The sequence below is a fragment of the Cetorhinus maximus genome, chromosome 3, assembly GCF_964194155.1.
Source record: "Cetorhinus maximus chromosome 3, sCetMax3.hap1.1, whole genome shotgun sequence".
NCBI classification, from domain to species: domain Eukaryota; kingdom Metazoa; phylum Chordata; class Chondrichthyes; order Lamniformes; family Cetorhinidae; genus Cetorhinus; species Cetorhinus maximus.
In genome coordinates, this window is record NC_135881.1 from 92,589,608 (window position 1) to 92,609,748 (window position 20,141).

The 20,141-nt window shown below is 43.0% G+C and overlaps 2 protein-coding genes across 22 annotated transcripts in view; one reads left to right on the top strand and one right to left on the bottom strand.

The window, feature by feature from the left end:
* The window catches only part of invs (inversin), a 400,143-nt gene extending 382,118 nt beyond the window's left edge, over positions 1–18,025 (top strand). For all 15 annotated transcript variants that reach the window (XM_078538692.1, XM_078538689.1, XM_078538701.1 and 12 more), the window contains one exon: positions 13,974–18,025. In XM_078538692.1, coding sequence (XP_078394818.1) covers positions 13,974–14,086 — 113 coding nt within the window. In that variant the 3' untranslated portion in view covers positions 14,087–18,025. The remainder of the gene's footprint in view (positions 1–13,973) is intronic.
* tex10 (testis expressed 10) overlaps positions 17,467–20,141 on the bottom strand; it is a 166,329-nt gene continuing 163,654 nt past the window's right edge. For all 7 annotated transcript variants that reach the window (XR_013576180.1, XM_078538710.1, XM_078538711.1 and 4 more), the window contains one exon: positions 17,467–18,864. Coding sequence is in view for 6 of the 7 variants with exons in the window: in XM_078538710.1 (XP_078394836.1) it covers positions 18,751–18,864 (114 nt within the window). In the remaining variant the exon portion in view is untranslated. The remainder of the gene's footprint in view (positions 18,865–20,141) is intronic.

Below are 20,141 nucleotides of genomic sequence, written 5' to 3' on the forward strand. Positions count from 1 at the left end.
CTATTCTACATTCTCACAAGAGCAAATTCCAGGTACTTCCTTTCAGATTATAACATGGGCTTCCAGTAAACATAGTGCAACAGCAAGAAGAACCACCTTAAAACTCACAGGTACTGACAAGGATTCACCAGGGTCCCCTGCTAGAGCATAAATATCACAACTGTGCTGCGGAACACTGTGTGCCTCAAACTGTACCCTATTCAACAGTCTTTGAATAGCTACTCCAAAGTAAGGCACTAACTTCTCCAAGAACATTGCCATTCCCCCCTCCTTTTACTTAATGCAGCTTTTGGGAAGTATACACGCACACCTGTCATTAACTAGAAAATAGATTGTGGAATCCACTTCTAGCAAACTGTTTAATTAAGGCCCTCTATCCTTGCTATAGTCAAATGTCATCAGTATGGTGCTTTCTCCAGACAATGAGGAGCCCTCAGATTTATTGGTCATTGGTACAAACCCAGAGAAACCCTTTAGATCACACTTGGTAATGGACTTCAGCCAACAAAAAACGATTTGATATAATTTTCTTGTAATTGCATAGCCTTATGGATGAATGCACTGCTTCATCGCCCTAAGGCATTGAGATCAGAAATAACAGAAGATGCAACATCTCGAAAAAAATTAGATTGTCTTAGTTAACCTTTCATCAACATAAACCATAAAGATTGCACAGTAAGATTGAACATGTAAAAGGTAGAGAGGGTACAGAAATTTTGAAGTGCATTCAGGAGATTTTTTTTTTGCCAGTACCTAGCAAACTAAACAAGAGAAGGGAGAATTCTGTATTTAGTTTTAGGAAATGAAGCTGAACAGGGGGAAGCAGTATAAGTGGGAAAGCATTTTGTTGGGAAGGATCATAATTCAGTTGAGTTTAGCAGTTATGGAAAAGGGTGAAAGTGTTGAGTTGGGGAATGGCCAGTTTTACCAGGATGAGATGTAGTTTGGCGAACGTGAACTAGCGACAAGTATTTGAAGGTAATTTGGTTTCAGAGCAGGGGGAGGTTTTCAAAGAGGAGGTTGTGAGGGTTGAGAACAACTATGTTCCTAAGGTATATAAATGTAGTGAGAGAGGAAATATTAAAGGATTTTGCACCTTTAGAAAGTGGATTAATCACCATGCCCAGCTGAACAGCCTGGCTGGTAAGCAAAGCAAAAGAGGCGGAGGCAGGGGAGGCGGTCAGGAATCTGAAAACAGTGCCAGTGGTTTTGCAGAGACCCAGGGTTTGAACCGCACCATGGCAGATGGTGGAGGAATTTGAACACAATAAAAATCTGGGATTATAATCTAATGACCATAAAAAAACATTGCTGATTGTCAGAAAAAAAACATATCTGGTTCACTAATGCGAATTAGGGAAGGAAATCTGCTGTCCCTACCTGGTCTGGCCTACACGTGACTCCAGACCCACAGCAATGTGGTTGACTCTTAACTGTCCTCTGAAACGCCCCAGCAAATCACTCAGTTGTATCAAATTGCTAAAAATGAAACTGGATGGATCACCCGGCACATCGACCTAGGCACTGGAAACGACAGCAGCAAATTGCACCCTGTTGACAATCTTCCTTACTAACATCTGGGGGCTAGTGCCAAAATTGGGAGAGCTGTCCCACAGGCTAGTCAAGCAACAGCCTGACATAGTCATCCTCACGGAATCAAATCTTACAGATAATGTCCCAGACACCAACACCAGCCCTGGGTATGCCCTGTCCCACCAGCAGGACAGACCCAACAGAGGTGGCGGCACAGTGGGAGGGAGTTGCTCTGGGAGTCCTCAACATAGACTCCTTACCACATTATGTCTCATTGCATCAGGTCAAATATGGGCAAGGGAACCTCCTGCTGATTACCACGTACTGTTCCCCCTCAACTGATTAATCAGTGCTCCTTCATGTTGAACACCACTTAGAGGAAGCTCCGAGGGTGGCAAGGGCGCAGAATGTACTCGGGGTGGGGGACTTCAGTGTCCATCATCAAGAGTGGCTCAGTAGCACCACTACTAATCGAGTTAGCCAAGTACTAAAGGACATAGCTGTTAGACTGGGTCCGCAGCAGGTGGTGAGAGAACCAACAAGAGAGAAAAATATGCTTGACCTCATCCTCACCAACCTGCCTGCCGCAGATGCATTTGTCTATGACAGTATCAGTAGGAGTGACCACCACACAGTCCTGGTGGAGTTAAGTCACATTGAGGATACCCTCCATCGTTTTATGTGGAGAGGCAGTTGGAGATAGAAAACAGCGCGAGTGGAGAGGCAGTCGGGAGATTGAAAACAGCGTGAGTGGAGAGGTAGTCGGGAATCTGAAAACAGCGCGAGTGGAAAGGCAGTCGGGAGATTGAAAACAGCGCGAGTGAAGAGGCAGTCGGGAATCTGAAAACAGCGCGAGTGGCGAGGTAGTCGGGTGTTGGAAAACAGCGCGAGTGGAGAGACAGTCGGGAGATTGAAAACAGCGCGAGTGGAGAGACAGTTCGGAGATTGAAAACAGCGCGAGTGGAGAGACAGTCGGGAGATTGAAAACAGCGCGAGTGGAGAGACAGTAGGGAATCTGAAAACAGCGCGAGTGGAGAGGTAGTCGGGAGATTGAAAACAGCGCGAGTGGAGAGACAGTCGGGAATCTGAAAACAGCGCGAGTGGAGAGGCAGTCAGGAATCTGAAAACAGCGCGAGTGGAAAGGTAGTCGGGAGATTGAAAACAGAGCGAGTGGAGAGGTAGTCGGGAATCTGAAAACAGCGCGAGTGGAGAGACAGTCAGGAGATTGAAAACAGCACGAGTGGAGAGGTAGTCGGGAGATTGAAAACAGCGCGAGTGGAGAGGCAGTCGGGAGATTGAAAACAGCGCGAGTGGAGAGACAGTCGGGAGATTGAAAACAGCACGAGTGGAGAGGTAGTCGGGAGATTGAAAACAGCGCGAGTGGAGAGGCAGTCGGGAGATTGAAAACAGCGCGAGTGGAGAGACAGTCGGGAGATTGAAAACAGCACGAGTGGAGAGGTAGTCGGGAGATTGAAAACAGCGCGAGTGGAGAGGCAGTCGGGAGATTGATAACACCGGAAGTGGAGAAGCAGTTGGGAGATTGAAAACAGCGCGAGTCCTAAAACACATACCTGTGTAATTAAGGAAAAGATTTTTGAATTTGTGGGTGGTACTAGCATTTAATAAGCACAGTAGATTGTAGTATAAATAAGAATTATTCTAAATTGATTAAGAAAATATTTAAAATAAATTATTAAATAAATACTGTAGTAAACGCTTTATATAAAGTTTAAGGTGCATCATTGCAGCTCGGCCATGTGGAACGTGCATACTGCAGAATGTTGGAAGTCATGCAGGCACAAAGTGTCCTCGATGACTACGCCAGCAGGAAGTGTCACCAGCTGCAGAAAATTGAGCTCCCAGTTGCAGAGCTTGAGCAGCAGCTGGAGTCACCATGGTGCATCCACAAGGCTGAGGATTATGTGGATAGCACATTTAGAGAGGTGGTCACACCACAGCTAAGAAGTACACAGGAAGAGGGGGAATGGGTGATCCTGCCTGTTTCTCTTAGATACTCTGGTGTAGTGCAGGAATCCCCTGAGGCTATTTCGCTCTTTAACTGCTTTTCCATTTTGGATACTGGGGAGCAAGATGGTTCCTCAGAGGACATTAGTAAGAGCGAAGTTCGTGTCACCACCAGTGGCTCAGCTGCACAGGAGGAGAGGAGGAAGAGTGGAAATTCTATAGTAGTAGGCGATTCCACACGTGAGCAGATGGTCATTTCTGTGGCAGTAGATGTGACTCCAGGATGGTATGTTGGCTCCCAGGTGCCAGGGTCAAGGATGTCACAGAGCGGCTTCAGGACATTCTTTTGGGGGAGGATGAGCAGCCAGAGGTCGTGGTCCACATTGGGACCAATGACATATGTAGGAAAAAGGATGAGGTCCTGAAAGCAAATTTTAGGGAGTTAGGAAGGGATTAAAAAGCAGGACCTCAAGAACAGTAATCTCAGGATTACTCCCAGTGCCACGTGCTAGTGAGCATAAGAATAAGAAGATTGAACAGTCCAACACATGGCTGGAGAAATGGAGTAGGAGGGAGGGCTTTAGATTTCTGAGGCATTGGGACAAGTTCTGGGGCAGGTGGGATCTACAGAAGAAGAACAGGTTACACCTTAACAGGACTGGGACTGATGTCCTTGAGGGGAGGTTTACTCCTGCTGTTGGGGAGGGTTTAAACTAGATTGGCTGGGGAATGGGAACCTGAGGGGAAATTCAGAGTGGAGAGGAGAAAAACTGGCAGTGGGAAATAGACAAGTATCAACTGATAATGAGGATATATCAGAGAGTCGTATCAAGATAGATGGAATACTTGGGAGAGTTTTATAGAATTAGAGTAGGCAATAGTAAGTTATTAAATGGTGTCAGAATAAGGGGGAAAGTAAAAAGCCTAAATTAGGGCTAATATGCATGTATGTGAATGCAAGGAGTATGGTTAATAAGATTGGTGAACTACAGGCACAGGTTGACAAATGGAATGATGATATTATTGCCACAACAGAGACCTGGCTCAAAGGTAGGATGGGCATTACATATTCCTGGATACAAGGTGTTTAGGAGAGACAGGAAAGGAAGAAAGGGGTGGGGGGGGTGGGGTGCAGCGGAGAGTGGCAATGTTGATTAAAGATGGCATTACACTGCCGGAGAGAGAGGATGTTCCAGAGGGGTCAAGGGTGGAATCTCTCTGGCTAGAGATAAGGAATGAAAAAGGTGCAATAACATTGATTGGTGTAGTATATATTCCACCAATTAGTGGAAGGGATGTGGAGAAACAAATTTGCAAAGAAATTACAGAGAGTTGCAAGAATTATAGAGTAATCATAATGGGGGACTTCAGTTATCCAAATAAAGACTGAGATAGGAATAATAAAGAGGGGCAAGAGTTCCTGGAATGTGTTCAAGGTAATTTTCTGCAGCAGTATGTTTCTGGTCCAATGAGAGGACATGCACTTTTGGACCTGGTTCTGGGAATAAGTTGGCCCAAGTGGACCATATATCAGTGGGAGAGCCTCTAGGGGACAGTGATCATTGAATCATAAGGTTTATGTTGGTCATGGAAAAGGACAGGGCACAATCCAGAACAGGGATAATTAATTGGGGGAAAGCCAGTTACGATGGGATGAGAATGCATCTGAGTTGAGGGAATTGGAATCAAATGTTGGCAGAAAAGATGGTAGCTGAACAATGGGCCACCTTCAAAGAAAAAGTATTGCAGGCAATGCCAAGGTATATTGCCTTGAAGGGGAAAGGTAGGGCAAATAAATTTAGACGCCCTGGATTATGAGAGAGATAGAGGTGAAGACGAAAAGTGTGCATACGACAGATATCAGGTAGAAAATACAATGGAGAATCAGGCTGAATGTGAAAGGACCAGAGGGGAAATGAAGAAACTAATAAGAAAAGCAAGGAGAGAGCATGAAAAGAGGCTGGCAGCTAACATAAAAGGGAATCCAAGGTCTTCTATAAACATGTAAATAATAAAAAGGTGGTAAAAGAAAGATTAGGGCCGATTAGGTACAAAAACGGGGACTTGCATGTGGAGATGGAGAAATAGGGGAGGTATTGATCGAGTATTTTGCAACTGTCTTTAGAAAGGAAGAAGATGCTACCTAGGCCGAAGTGAGAGAGGGGGTGACTGGTACACTAGAAGAATTTACAGTTGAGGAGGACCTGTTAGAAAGGCTTTCTTTACTTAAAATAGATAAGGTACCAAAACCAGATGAGATGCATCCAATGGTACTGTGGGAAGTTGCACTAGTGATAATCTTCCAGTCTTCCTTAGACACAGGGGAGGTGAGGACTGGAGAATTGCAAATGTTACACCCTTGTTCAAAAAGAGGTGCGAGGAACTACGGCCCAGTCAGTTTGACCTCAGTGGCAGGGAAACTTCAGTTCAGAATAAAATCAATAGTCACTTAGACAAGTGCAGGATAATTAAGAGAAAATCTGTTTAACTAACTTGCTGGAGTTTTTTGAGGAGGTAATGGAGAAGGTTGATAGGGGAAACGCTGTTGATGTGATGTATATAGATTTTCAAAAGGCATTTGATACAGTGCCACACAACAGACTTGTGAGCAAAATTCTAGGTCATGGAATATAAGGGAAAGTAGGCACTTGGATAAGAAATTGGCTCAGTGACAGGAAACAGAGTAGTGATAAATGATTGTTTTTCAGATTGGAGTAAGGTTTGTAGTGGAGTTCCCCAGGGGCCAGTGTTGGGACCCTTGCTCTTCCTGATATATATGAATGACCTAGACTGTGGTGTGCAGGGCCTGATTTCAAAGTTTGCAGATGATTCGAAAGGAGAGCCTCTAAAGGAGGTGCAGGAACAGAGGGGCCTCGGTAGATATGTACATAGGTCATTGAAGATGGCAGGGCATGTTGAGGGAGCAGTTAATAAAGCATATAGTATCTTAAGCTTTATTAATAGGGACATTGAGTACAAGGGTAAGGAGGTCATGTTGAACTTGTCTAAGACACTAGTTAGGCCTCATCTGGAGTATTGCATCCAGTTCTGGGTGCCATACTTGAGGAAGGGTGTGAGAGAATACAGAGGAGGTTCACAAGAATGATCCCAGGGATAAACAACTGTAGCTATGAGGATAGATTGGAGAGGTTGAGACTGTTTTCCTTGGAAAAAAGAAGGCTGAGAGGAGACTTGATAGGGGTATTCAAGATCCTGAGGGGAATGGACAGGGTAAATAGCGAGAAACTGTTTCCACTCAGGAGAGCATCAAGAACTAGAGGGCACAGATACAAAATAATTGGAAAAATGAGTAAATGTGATGAGAAGAATTTTTTTTTCATCCAGAGGGTGATGGGAGTCTGGAACAAACTTGCTGAAAGGATGGTAAAGGCAGGTTTGATCTAGGTATTCAAATTGGGAATTGATTGCAACCTGAAAAGAAATAATGTGCAAGCTTACAGGGATAAGGCAGGGGAGTGGGACCAGGTGGAATGCTCTTTCAGAGAGCCAGTGCACACTCAATGGGACAAATGGCCTCTTGCCCTGTAAAGAATCTATAATACCGCCGTGCTAAATGGGATATATTTCGAACATATCTAGCAACTCAACTGGGCATCCATGAGGTACTGTGGGCCTTCAGCAGCAGAATTGTACTCGACCACAATCTGTAACCTCATGGCCCAGCATATCCCCCACTCTACCATTACCACCAAGCCAGGGGATCAATCCTGATTCAATGAAGAGTGCAGGAGAGCATGCCAGGAGCAGCACTAGGCATACCTAAAAATGAGATGTCAACCTGGTGAAACTATAACACAGGACTACTTGCATGCCAAACAGCATAAGCAGCAAGCGATAGACAGAGCTAAGCGATTCCACGCTAACGGATGAGATCTAAGCACTGCAGTTTTGCCATATCCAGTCGTGAATGGTGGTGGACAATTAAACAACTCACTAGAGGGGACTCCACAAATATCCCCATCGTCAATGATGGAGGAGCTCAGCACATCAGTGCAAAAGATAAGGCTGAAAAATTTGCAACAATCTTCAGCCAGAAGTGCCGAGTGGATGATCCATCTCGGCCTCATCCCAAGGTCCCCAGCATCACAGACATCAGTCTTCAGCCAATTCGATTCACTCCACGTGATATCAAGAAATGGATGAAGGCACTGGTTGCTGCAAAAACTATGAGCCCTGACAATATTCTGGCAATAGTACTGAAGACTTGTGCTCCAGAACTTGCTACGCCCCCTAGCCAAGCTGTTCCAGTATAGCTACAACACTGGTATCTACCAGGCTTTGTGGAAAATTGCCAAGTTTGTCCTGCACACAAAAAGCAGGACAAATCCAACTTGGCCAATTACCCAATCCATCCCATCAGTTTACTTGTGATCATCAGTAAAGTGATGGAAGGGATCAGCAACAGTGCTATCAAGCGGCACTTGCTTAGCAATAACCTGCTTCTGACGCTCAGTTTGGGTTCCGCCAGGGCCACTCAGCTCCTGACCTCAAAACAGCCTTGGTTCAAACATGGACATAAGAGCAGAACTCCCGAGGTAAGGTGAGAGTGACTGCCCTTGACATCAAGGCAGCATTTGACTGTGTGTGGCATCAAGGAGCCCTAGCAAAACTGGAATCAATGGGAATCAGGGAAAACTCCACTGGTTGGAGTCATACCTTGCAGAAAGGGAAATGGTTGTGGTTGTTGGAGGTCAATTGTCACAGTTGCAGGACATCACAGCAGGAGTTCCTCAGGGTAGTGTCCTAGGCTCAACCATCTTTAGCTGCTTCATTAATGACCTTCCTTCCATCATAAGGTCAGAACTGGGGATGTTCTCTGTGATTCTTAATTATTGTGCTATTAATAATGTTTAGCAACATTCGTGACTCTTCAGATACAGAAGCAGTCCATGTCCAAATGCAGCAAGACCTGGACAATATCCAGACTTGGGCTGACAAGTAACATTCGTGCCACACAAATGCCAGGCAATGACCATCTCCAACAAGAGAGAATCTAACCATCGGCCCATGATATTCAATGGCATTACCATTGCTGAATCTCCCACTATCAACATCCTGGGGTTACCATTGACCAGAAACTGAACTGGACTAGGCATATAAATACTGTAGCTACAAGAGCAGGTCAGAGGCAAGGACTCCTGTGGCAAGTAGCTCGTCGCCTGACTCCCCAAAGCCTTTCTACAATCTACAAGGCAAAAGTCAGGAGTGTGATGGAATACTCTCCACTTGCCTGGATGAGTGCAGCTCCCACAACACTCAAGATGCTTGACACCATCCAAGTCAAAGCGGACCGCTTGATTGGCATCCAATCCACAAACATTCTCGCCCTCCACCACTGATGCACAGCAGCAGCAGTGTGTACCATCTACAAGATGCACTACAGGAGCTCACCAAGCCACCTTAGAAAGCACCTTCCAAACCCATGACCACTACCATCTAGAAGGACAAGGGCAACAGACAAATGGGAACACCACCACCTGGAAGTTCCCCTCTAGGCCACTCACCATCCTGACTTGGAAATAGATCGCTAATCTTTCACTGTCGCTCGGTCAAAGTCCTGGAACTCTCCCTAACAGCAGCGTGGGTGTACATACACCACATGGACTGCAGCAGTTCAAGGCAGCAGCTCACCACAGCCTTCTTAAAGGCAGTTAGGGATGGGCAATAAATGCTGGTCTGGTCATTGATGCTCACATTCCATAAATGAATTTAAAAAAGAGGCTATCCATACAAAAATTGGTCGTGAGATTTATAGTGAAAGCTGTCAGATGGGCAGAAAGGTGGCAATTTGCATTTAATCCAATGAAATGTGAGGTAATGCCTTTGTGAAGGGTAAGTGAATGGTGTAGCAGGCCAAGTAAATAATGTAATTAACAGTGCATACAGAAACCTTTATATACAAAAGCAGGGATGTTTCGCTGGAACTCTATGAAACTCTAATAGTTCTAGTCCCAACAATATAGGAAGGATGTGATTGAAAAATATAGGGTACAGAGCAGAATTACAAGGATGTTGCCAGGAATGGAGCATTTTAGCTATGAGTTAAGATTGGATAGGTTGGGGTTGTTTCCTTTGGAATGGATGTGGATAAAATTATGGGGCCTAAATAGAGTGGATAAAATGGATCTATTTCCCTTAACAGAGAGGTCAGTAACCTAGGGTCATGAATTTAAAGTATTGGAGGAGAGTTGAGAATTTCTTTCAATCAGAGGTGGGTGGGATCTGGAACTCTCATTGCATTTAAAAAATACTTATAGCTGCCCTTGAAGTGTTGTAGCATACAGGCCTACAACGAGCTGGAAAGTGGGATCAGGCTGGAGCATTTTTATCAGCTGCTATAGACATGATGGACTGAATGACTTCTGTGCCTTAAGTTTTGTTTCTTTGTTTGATTTCCTGCACCCCAAAGAACCTGCTCTCAGATGGACTGTGGGGATAGGCACAAAAAGAAAATAAGGACAGTACTACCTAGCCCAGACTTGAGCATCTTCCAGCAGCTTATTTTAAATGGCTTGAATAGATACCTTAACAAAAACAGAATTACCTGGAAAAACTCAGCAGGTCTGGCAGCATCGGTGGAGAAGAAATCACTTAACGTTTCGAGCCTTCACGACCCTTCGGCAGAACTGAAGCATAGTTAGGAGAAAGGAGAAATATAAGCTGGTTTAAGGTGGGGGGGCGGGGGGAGAGAGAAGTTGAGGGTGTGGTGATTGTGGAGAAAAGCAAGCAATGATAGGAGCAGATAATCAAAAGATGTCACAGACAAAAGGATCAAAGAGGTGTTGAAGGTGGTGATATTTGTCTAAAAAAAGTGCTAATTAAGAATGGAAGACAGGACACTCAAAGTACAGCTCTAGTGGGGGTGGGGTGGAAAAGACTAACAAGGTTTTAGTTTTAGATTTAAAAATAATGGAAATAGGTGGGGAAAGAAGAATCTATATAAATTATTGAAAAAAGTGGGGGGGGGGAGAAACGGGGTGGGGATGGGGGGAGGGGGAGTTTAAGATCTAAAGTTGTTGAATTCAATATTCAGCCCGGAAGGCTGTAAAGTGCCTAGTCGGAAGATGAGGTGCTGTTCCTCCAGTTTGCGTTGGGCTTCACTGGAACAATGCAGCAAGCCAAGGACAGACATGTGGGCAAGGGAACAGGGTGGAGTGTTAAAATGGCAAGCGACAGGGAGGTTTGGGTCTTTCTTGCGGACAGACCGCAGGTGTTCTGCAAAACGGTCGCCCAGTTTGCGTTTGGTCTCTCCAATGTAGAGGAGACCGCATTGGGAGCAACGAATGCAGTAGACTAAGTTAGGGGAAATGCAAGTGAAATGCTGCTTCACTTGAAAGGAGTGTTTGGGCCCTTGGACGGTGAGGAGAGAGGAAGTGAAGGGGCAGGTGTTGCATCTTCTGCGTGGGCATGGGGAGGTGCCATAAGTGGAGGTTGAGGAGTAGAGGGTGATGGAGGAGTAGACCAGGGTGTCCCGGAGGGAACGGTCCCTACGGAATGCCGTCAGGGGGGGTGAAGGGAAGATGTGTTTGGTGGTGGCATCATGCTGGAGTTGGCGGAAATGGCGGAGGATGATCCTTTGAATGCGGAGGCTGGTGGGGTGATAAGTGAGGACAAGGGGGACCCTATCATGTTTCTGGGAAGGAGGAGAAGGCGTGAGGGAGGATGCGCGGGATATGGGCCGGACACGGTTGAGGGCCCTGTCAACGACCGTGGATGGAAAACCTCGGTTAAGGAAGAAGGAGGACATGTCAGAGGAGCTGTTTTTGAAGGTAGCGTCATCAGAACAGATGCGACGGAGGCGAAGGAACTGAGAGAATGGGATGGAGTCTTTACAGGAAGCGGGGTGTGAGGAGCTGTAGTCGAGGTAGCTGTGGGAGTCGGTAGGCTTGTAATGGATATTGGTGGACAGTCTATCATCAGAAATTGAGACAGAGAGGTCAAGGAAGGGAAGAGAAGTGTCAGAGATGGACCATGTGAAAATGATGGAGGGGTGGAGATTGGAAGCAAAATTAATACATTTTTCCAGGTCCCGACGAGAGCATGAAGCAGCACCGAAGTAATCATCGATGTACCGGAGAAAGAGTTGTGGGAGGGGGCCGGAGTAGGACTGGAACAAGGAATGTTCCACATACCCCATAAAGAGACAGGCATAGCTGGGGCCCATGCGGGTACCCATAGCCACACCTTTTATTTGGAGGAAGTGAGAGGAGTTAAAGGAGAAATTGTTCAGTGTGAGAACAAGTTCAGCCAGATGGAGGAGAGTAGTGGTGGATGGGGATTGTTGGGGCCTCTGTTCAAGGAAGAAGCTAAGGGCCCTCAGACCATCCTGGTGGGGGATGGAGGTGTAGAGGGATTGGACATCCATGGTGAAGAGGAAGCGGTTGGGGCCAGGGAACTGGAAATTGTTGATGTGACGTAAGGTGTCAGAGGAATCACGGATGTAGGTGGGAAGGGACTGGACAAGGGGAGAGAGAAGGGAGTCAAGATAACGAGAAATGAGTTCCGTGGGGCAGGAACAGGCTGACACGATCGGTCTGCCAGGACAGTTCTGTTTGTGGATTTTGGGTAGGAGGTAGAAGCGGGCCGTCCGAGGTTGGGCGACTATCAAGTTGGAAGCTGTGGGAGGAAGATCTCCAGAGGAGATGAGGTCAGTGACAGTCCTGGAAACAATGGCTTGATGTTCTGTGGTGGGGTCATGGTCCAGGGAGAGGTAGGAGGAAGTGTCTGCGAGTTGACGCTCAGCCTCCGCGAGGTAGAGGTCAATGCGCCAGACAACAACAGTACCACCCTTGTCAGCGGATTTGATGACAGTGTTGGGGTTGGACCTGAGAGAACGGAGTGCAGTAAGTTCAGAGAGAGACAGATTAGAATGGGTGAGAGGAGCAGAGAAATTGAGACGGCTAATGTCCCGCCGACAGTTCTCAATGAAAAGATCAAGAGAAGGTAAGAATCCAGAGGGAGGGGTCCAAGTGGAGGGAGAATATTGGAGGTGGGTAAAAGGATCCGTTGAACGGGGAGAGGACTCCTGCCCAAAGAAGTGAGCACGGAGACGAAGACGGCGGAAGAAGAGTTCAGCATCATGCCGAGCCTGAAATTCATTGAGATGAGGGCGTAAGGGTATGAAACTAAGTCCTTTGCTGAGCACTGAACGTTCAGCATCGGAGAGGGGAAGGTCAGGGGGTATAGTGAATACGCGGCTGGGGCTGGGATTGGAAGATGGGTTGGGGACGGAGGGACAAGCAGGGGTGGAGGGTCCCAGATGGGTGTTGGTGTCGATGAGTTGTTGGAGCTTGCGTTCCTTAGCACTTGAGAGAAAGAGAAAAAGTTTCTTGTTGAGGCGACGGATGAGGCGAAGAATAAAATGAAACTGGGGGCACGCGCAGCTTTGAAAAAGGGTGCGGCGGTGCTACTGGAGGGAGAGGTCGAGTGTGTTCATATGGCGGCGCATGGCACTGAGTGTGGATCTCAGAATGCGACGGGAACAGCAGTCCAAGAAACGTTTTATGTCCCGGAGATACCTGTAATCCTGGGTGGGTTCGAAACAAGAGGGATGGAATTTCAGTTGAAATCCACGTGCGGTGAGTCAGAGACGGAGACAGTCACTGAGAAAGGAGATATGGCTGTGAAAGCGGGTTTTAGTAAACACCTTGTCAAACACCAGGAGAGAAATGGAAAGCAATGAAAGTGAGCAGGGCAGAAGAGACAGGCAGAAATCCTGTCGGAGAACAGAACCGTACTTCTTCAGAGAGGACATTTCTTGAAGAGAGGTAGCAGTCAATTAAATTCTTCTTTCCCCACCTATTTCCATTATTTTTAAATCTAAAACTTAAACCTTGTTAGTCTTTTCCACCCCACCCCCACTAGAGCTGTACTTTGTGTGTCCTGTCTTCCATTCTTAAATAGCACTTTTCTTAGACAAATACCACCACCTTCAACACCTCTTTGATCCTTTTGTCTGTGACATCTTTTGATTATCTGCTCCTATCACTGCTTGCTTATCTCCACAATCACCACACCCTCAACTTCTCTCTCCCCCCGCCCCCCCCCACCTTAAACCAGCTTATATTTCTCCTTTCTCCTAACTATGCTTCAGTTCTGCCGAAGGGTCGTGAAGGCTCGAAACGTTAACTGATTTCTTCTCCACCGATGCTGCCAGACCTGCTGAGTTTTTCCAGGTAATTCTGTTTTTGTTTTGGATTTCCAGCATCCGCAGTAGCTTTTAGCTTTTTGTTTTTATCTCTGAATAGATACCTTGATAGGTTGGGAGCAAGTTACGTGATTTATTGACTTATACTTACAAAATCAGTTCTTATTACCTCCAATGGCAAATATATAGAAAGAAATATCCTGAATCGTGGAATATTTGTAACAAAATAAATGTTTATGCAGAAACAAGAGAGGGACACAGCATACAATTTCAGAGTTGTGTTTGTCTTGTCTGCTTTCATCCACAGTGAGAAATCTTCAGCATGTTCAGCTCTTGGGAAACGCTGGAAATTCCAAACAGTTCTCCTACAACATGAGACCACACACTTCAAAGACCTACAGAGCTAAACCAAAAGAATAAAGCAGTGATGCAGGACTGTAACCAAGATGGAAATGTGCCCAATTCAGCCCATTGAAGTGTACAGGTTCTTTTTGCTTTTCACTGAAACTTACTGAGGTGTATTTAGACAAATGTTCTTAAAAAGAGGCTCTAAGTCTACAGGGATTAAATAATACCAAAGAATGTGAAAAAATGCACTGCTATAATATCTTCTTACCTTAATCATAGAAGTTACATTATAGGTGGCAGCCAATCAGTCCATCATGTCAGTGTCAACTCCGAGATACCAACTTATTTCCATTACGTTTGTCCTTTTCCCACAACATTTAAAAATGTTATTTTTCAAATATTTATCCATTTCCCTTGTAAAAGCAATTTTGGATTCTGGGGTGGCATTCAATATCCTAACACCCTTCTATGTAAACAAATGGTTTCTCCTGGCCTGTCCCTTCAGTCGACAATGACTTTCAGTTTGTGCTCTTCAGTTAACAATTCACTACCAGTAGAAAGTTTTCCTTATTTACCTTATCAAAAGCTTTCATAATTTTTAACACTTTCCATCTGATTTATCCAATTAAGAGCCAGTTTCTCTAATCTCACAAATAAAGCCTCTCAATCCAAATACCCTTATGCATCCCATTTGCATGACTTCGAAAGTTTTCTAAAGTAGATCAACAAGGCGTAACATGTTCCAACTGCAGCTGAATCAGCTACTAGTACGTTTAACATTCTCTTCACTTTTATATATTCCCCCATTTATAAAACAGGATTGTAGATGCTTTTTTCTTTTAAAAAAACTTCATTAATTTGACCTCCCAGAGATTTCTGCTCAGTTACTCCTTTGAAAGTTTTACCATTATTTTACCATACTTTTACATTTTTTTCTTCCAAAACATTGCTCCTCCCAATTCTGACATGTCAATCAGTCCATTAACCTGTCTGTTATCCTAGTTACTTAGAATGTTCACAGCTAAGACGCTGTATATTTTTGTCCTGCCTGAGGTTAAGTGTGTTTGTACCATGAGTCAACAATTTCATTCATAAATCATTGTGTATTTAGCATACACTTCAACACACCTGTTCAGTAATCTTACCTGTTTTAATCCCCAATACTTGTTCTTTTATATAACTTTCCCTTTTTTTCTACAAAACCAAAAATGCTTACAGCTCAGGAGGCAGCGATCTCAGTGCATCATATCTGTTCCAGTTCTTTGCTAAAGCAATCTAAAATTAGCCCCACAGCCTTGCACCTTTCTCTGCTAATATTTATTAAAAATTGCCCTAAATAGATACAACAGTCTCAGCTGTAATCATTTTCTGGGCAAAGTTTTCCATGTAACAAGAATATTCTCCATAATAAAATTCCTCTAACTTCTTTCCTCACTTGGAGTGATAACTCTAGATTGATAACGTAGTTGTTTAATCAACCAAAGAAACCGTCTTTCCTGTTCACTATCAAACTGTTCATAAATGTTAAAAAGATCAGCTAAATCTCAGCCTATGATGCTCCAGTCCCAATACTACCTTAAATCTCTTAGTTTCCCACCCATGGGGCAGAATCCTCAGTGTGCTAAGAATTACGCTGACAACCAATTTGAAATTGTCAGTTAGGCTCAACAGTGCGGTGCAATTACATGGACTGGCAGCCCTGTTCTTTGCAGACAGAAAGAACTTTAACACACATTGGGCCTGATTCAGCTAAACAAAATAAGTGACAGCCATTCGCTCATTCATTTGGTCAATATCTTGACCAGAGTTAAGCTGCCTGGTTTAAAATTTCAAATAATGCTTGGCAATTAACTGTCAATCACCATCAACTGGTGCACTCTTCACCGTAAGTCCACTTGCCAACCAATCAGCACTCTCTTCTCATACAGTATAAATATGTTGTTTTCCCGACATTGGTATTTTCTTGTGAATTGTCCTGATGAGTGCAAGACGAAAAGCTTTGACAATGAATGTCTCTTTTTTCAACAATACTCAAGTTTTGTACTACCAAACAACTATTAGTTACTTTCCCAGTGAGAGCATAGGTCCTACCATTTTTAGATGAAGCCCATTGTCCTGTGCTGATCTCTCTGCCCAAAACTCATCAAGGCTCTGTGAATCTCAACTTTGTCCCACAATGCCACCTCTTCAGCCACATTTAACTACAGAACATACCTATAAAGTGGATCATTAAGGAGTCTTGGTTGTGAAAAGTTGTGACATCAAAAACCCTTGACTGCTCCTCTGCCTATGGAATTTTGCCCTCCTCTCCTTGGCAATCACTTGCACTGACTCCATTTCCTACTCCAATTAATGGTCATCTACTTCTCTTCCTTACTGATTCACTCCACCTGCAAGGTGACCAACTCCTGCAATGTGCAATCCATGATTTCTCCAATCCCGATATATAATGGCACATCCCCATATGCTCAAGCTCAGACATTGAGAGATTGATCACATGCAGTTGAAAATACTTTCTACACACATGCTTGTTTGGCCACACCCAAGTGTCCAAGATTTTTCATATTGCAGGGATACTGCACGAGAGGTTTCAACTGACTTCTGTTAAACTAAGCTGTCGTATCCTAAAAAGGTGATGAATTTAAACACATTAACCACTCAAATTTAATTGTAGGCTGATTGGAACTTAAAGCTCAACTCCCAATTGACTCCACACCTTACTGGGTCTTTGTAATTCCATTGATCTTTAATTATTCAAGATTAACTGTCACTAATTCAAATTTGCACTCTTACACAATAGCCCAACTGAGAAAAATAATTGGAGAACAGCTAATCAACAACAGACATAATCAAGTAACATTAAGATACTCAAGCCAGCCCAGTAAGGCAGCCAAATTTAATAGAAGTTCCTAGAATTGAAATGTTAAAAATGAAATGAAAGTTAAAGTACAATAAATAAATTGAAATGTATACTTACTCATTGTCACAGAAGTTTATTCAATTTGCTATTCCCATGGAAATTATTTTTAAATTATAAAATCTTAGGGGGGGGGGGGGGGGGGGGGCATTCATAAACCTAAAATTATATATACTTAGTACACCTTTTTAAGTTGTATGTGAAATATTGCCATCCTTCAAATAACTAGCCCCTCAAGTAGTCAAATTTCATGGTCTTTGATTAGTAAATCATCAAATGCCCTTTCGTTAACACCTGCTACACAGATGTGATAATGAATACAAATCCAGCAGACTTCAGTGTGCAATACACTCCCATTTGCATGAAATCTCATTGGCACTGAGGTAAAATATGACAATTGGGTTTAATAGGAATTATGTTAAGGTTCAGATGAAAAAGGTTAAACCTTCAGCACCAACATTTATACTTGTCTACTTTAAATTCTAATTATTTGTAAATTTAAATTGAAACCACACAAAAACTGTCTCCTGTGCTGTTTTATTAAAATTATTTATTCCAAACTACTGAATAATTCACATTTTGAGTTTTTTAAAAAATGACAATTAACAAGAATAGCCAGGAGCTGCTGGTTCAACTGGATTGGTCTGACTTTTTGACATAGTTCCATGCATAATGTACATGTCCTTTCATTACTGTAAAATACCATGAAGTATCATTTTAATGATTAGATAAAATATCACCTACCCATTCACTTGCAAGCACTAACATAATGTACAGTATTGTGCTTGAAGTTTGGAAAGAAATGTCCAAATACAGCAATTAGCTATAATATGACAAATGGAATGAATACATGTTGCATCCACATTGCACCAGGTGAACAATATTATCTGATGGTACTCCACAAGTTACAAGACCATTGTAATTGTTATAGATCTACTTCACCTGTGTTTAAGTGTATCTAGAAATATTTGTCATTGCCCTTTTAAAACAACCTTTTGTACCAGAAATGCTTCATGTTCTTACAGATTAATTATTTTTGTAGTTTTTATTAAATGAATATATACATTTTCAATAAAGACTTTTATTCAAATTGTTTATTGGTGTAACAAAATAAATGATCGCAAACAAAAACATGTAAATATCTTGCCCTTAAAGAGGAGCTGTGATGAGTCATGTAGATTGATAGGTGAAAGGATACATAATTAAGATTCATACTTGGAAATTTAGGAAAGAATTAAGTTGCACTTTTACAAAAAAAAGGGCAGGGAGTATTTCTGTCAGCACAAAAGTATAAATGGATTGCGGTGAAAATGACTGGTCAGGGAAACAAAAGCAAATTTGACATAGCTATAGGATGTTTTTAGGCACACGTGCAATTGGTTCAAGAAACTGCAATAAAAAGATATTTCTACATGTTTATTAAAATCTTTCCACTTTCACTGAGCACAACCTTGAAATATTATTGCAAACAGAAATTTCCTGTGAATATGTTGTGTAGAATGCTCCCCATTCATACTTCCAGGAAGTTATCCAACAGAATAAGGAATGTATTATTCTTGAGATATGCTACATCACTCAGAACCAATGAATATGTCTAATCTCCATTATACAACAAATGAAGCATTGTTATCTCTATGGATTTCAAGCTAAAGATACCTATCCCGAGGAATATCTGAGCATACGGTGCTTTCATCTTATTTTATAGGTTTGTAAACTCAGTTCTACATTTATGGAGCTGCAAATCCACCATATCTAATTGTTCTCTGATGTAGCACTTTTTAAAGAGTGGGTATCACTATTTTGCTGGATTTCTTTCATTTTAATAGGTAACTGGAAAATTGGCTGAATTTCTGTGCTGTGTTGTAAGGTAGATTCTGAAACAGTAATGAAGGTCGATTAACCATTGCTCTTGGAAATCTTCAGTCTTGAAGTTCTGAAAAAAATAATATGGAATGTCAAAAAGCCTGTCCCTCACTTTTCCACAGATTTTCAAACGCTTCATATCCATTTTTTCTCTTCCCTACCATAGGCTACAAATTTTTTTGTAAGGAGGGGAGAAGGGCAATTGATAGTGGTAACTTCATTGTCCACATCTCTACTATAGGACTAAACACTCCCAAACCTATTGGAGTGGTGCTTACCTTAAAGCTAATGCAATATAAATTACATCTTTAAATCTTATATTGTATGTTGCAACATCTAGCCTTCTTCAAGTCAAAAATTTAAGCTTCACTGATGACTCAAGAAGTTTTAAAGTTGAATGACAGTTTGAGCTCAAAGAACAAAGAAAAGTACAGCACAGGCCCTTCGGCCCTCCAAGCTTGCGCCGATCATATTGCCCGTCAACTAAAACATTTTGCACTTCCGGGGTCCGTATCCCTCTATTCTCATCCTATTCATGTATTTGTCAAGCTGCCTCTTAAACACCACTATCGTACCTGCTTCCACCACCTCCTCTGGCAGCAAATTCCAGACACTCATTACCCTCTGCGTAAAAAACTTGCCCCGCACATCACCTTTATAGTTTTCTCCTCTCATCTTCAATTTATGTCCCCTAGTAATTGACTCTTCCACCCTGGGAAAAAGCTTCTGACTATCTACTCTGTCCATGCCAATCATAATTTTGTAAAAGTTTGAGGTTTGATTCCTCACCTTTACCAAATTAGCTAATCTCAGTGGAGGTAGGAGTATTACACTGGCCATAGAGATACTGGATTGAATAAAAATTGTCTCGATTCCTATGCCTGAATTCTATTCAGCTATTCTTACTAGGGTTGTGAATTTTAGGCGAGGGGATCATCTGTGATGTTACCCTTCATTCGCTCATACATGAAAAATAGCTTTTGAGTGATATACTAGAAGTTGATCAGCAGTTCCAAAGCCAGACCCCAGCAAGAAGCCAACATCTTAAGAATGAAGGGGGAACATTTGAAAGAAAAATATTTTTAAAAGAATGACAACAATGCATTGCTTATTCTACATTTTGTTAAGTGAAATAACTTATGAATAGTATACCTTGACAATGATAGTGTGCATTTGTGTTTCATACATTAGTGGAACACTATGTTTTCCATTTCACCCAGCTTGCTCCCAATCTTAGCTGCATTGTTGAGCAAGATAATCAATGAAGGCCAACCACTTCTCCACCTAGTTTTTCTACCCCTACCAAATATTGGGCAAAAAGGAGCAGAGCGGTGCATCACACTTCTA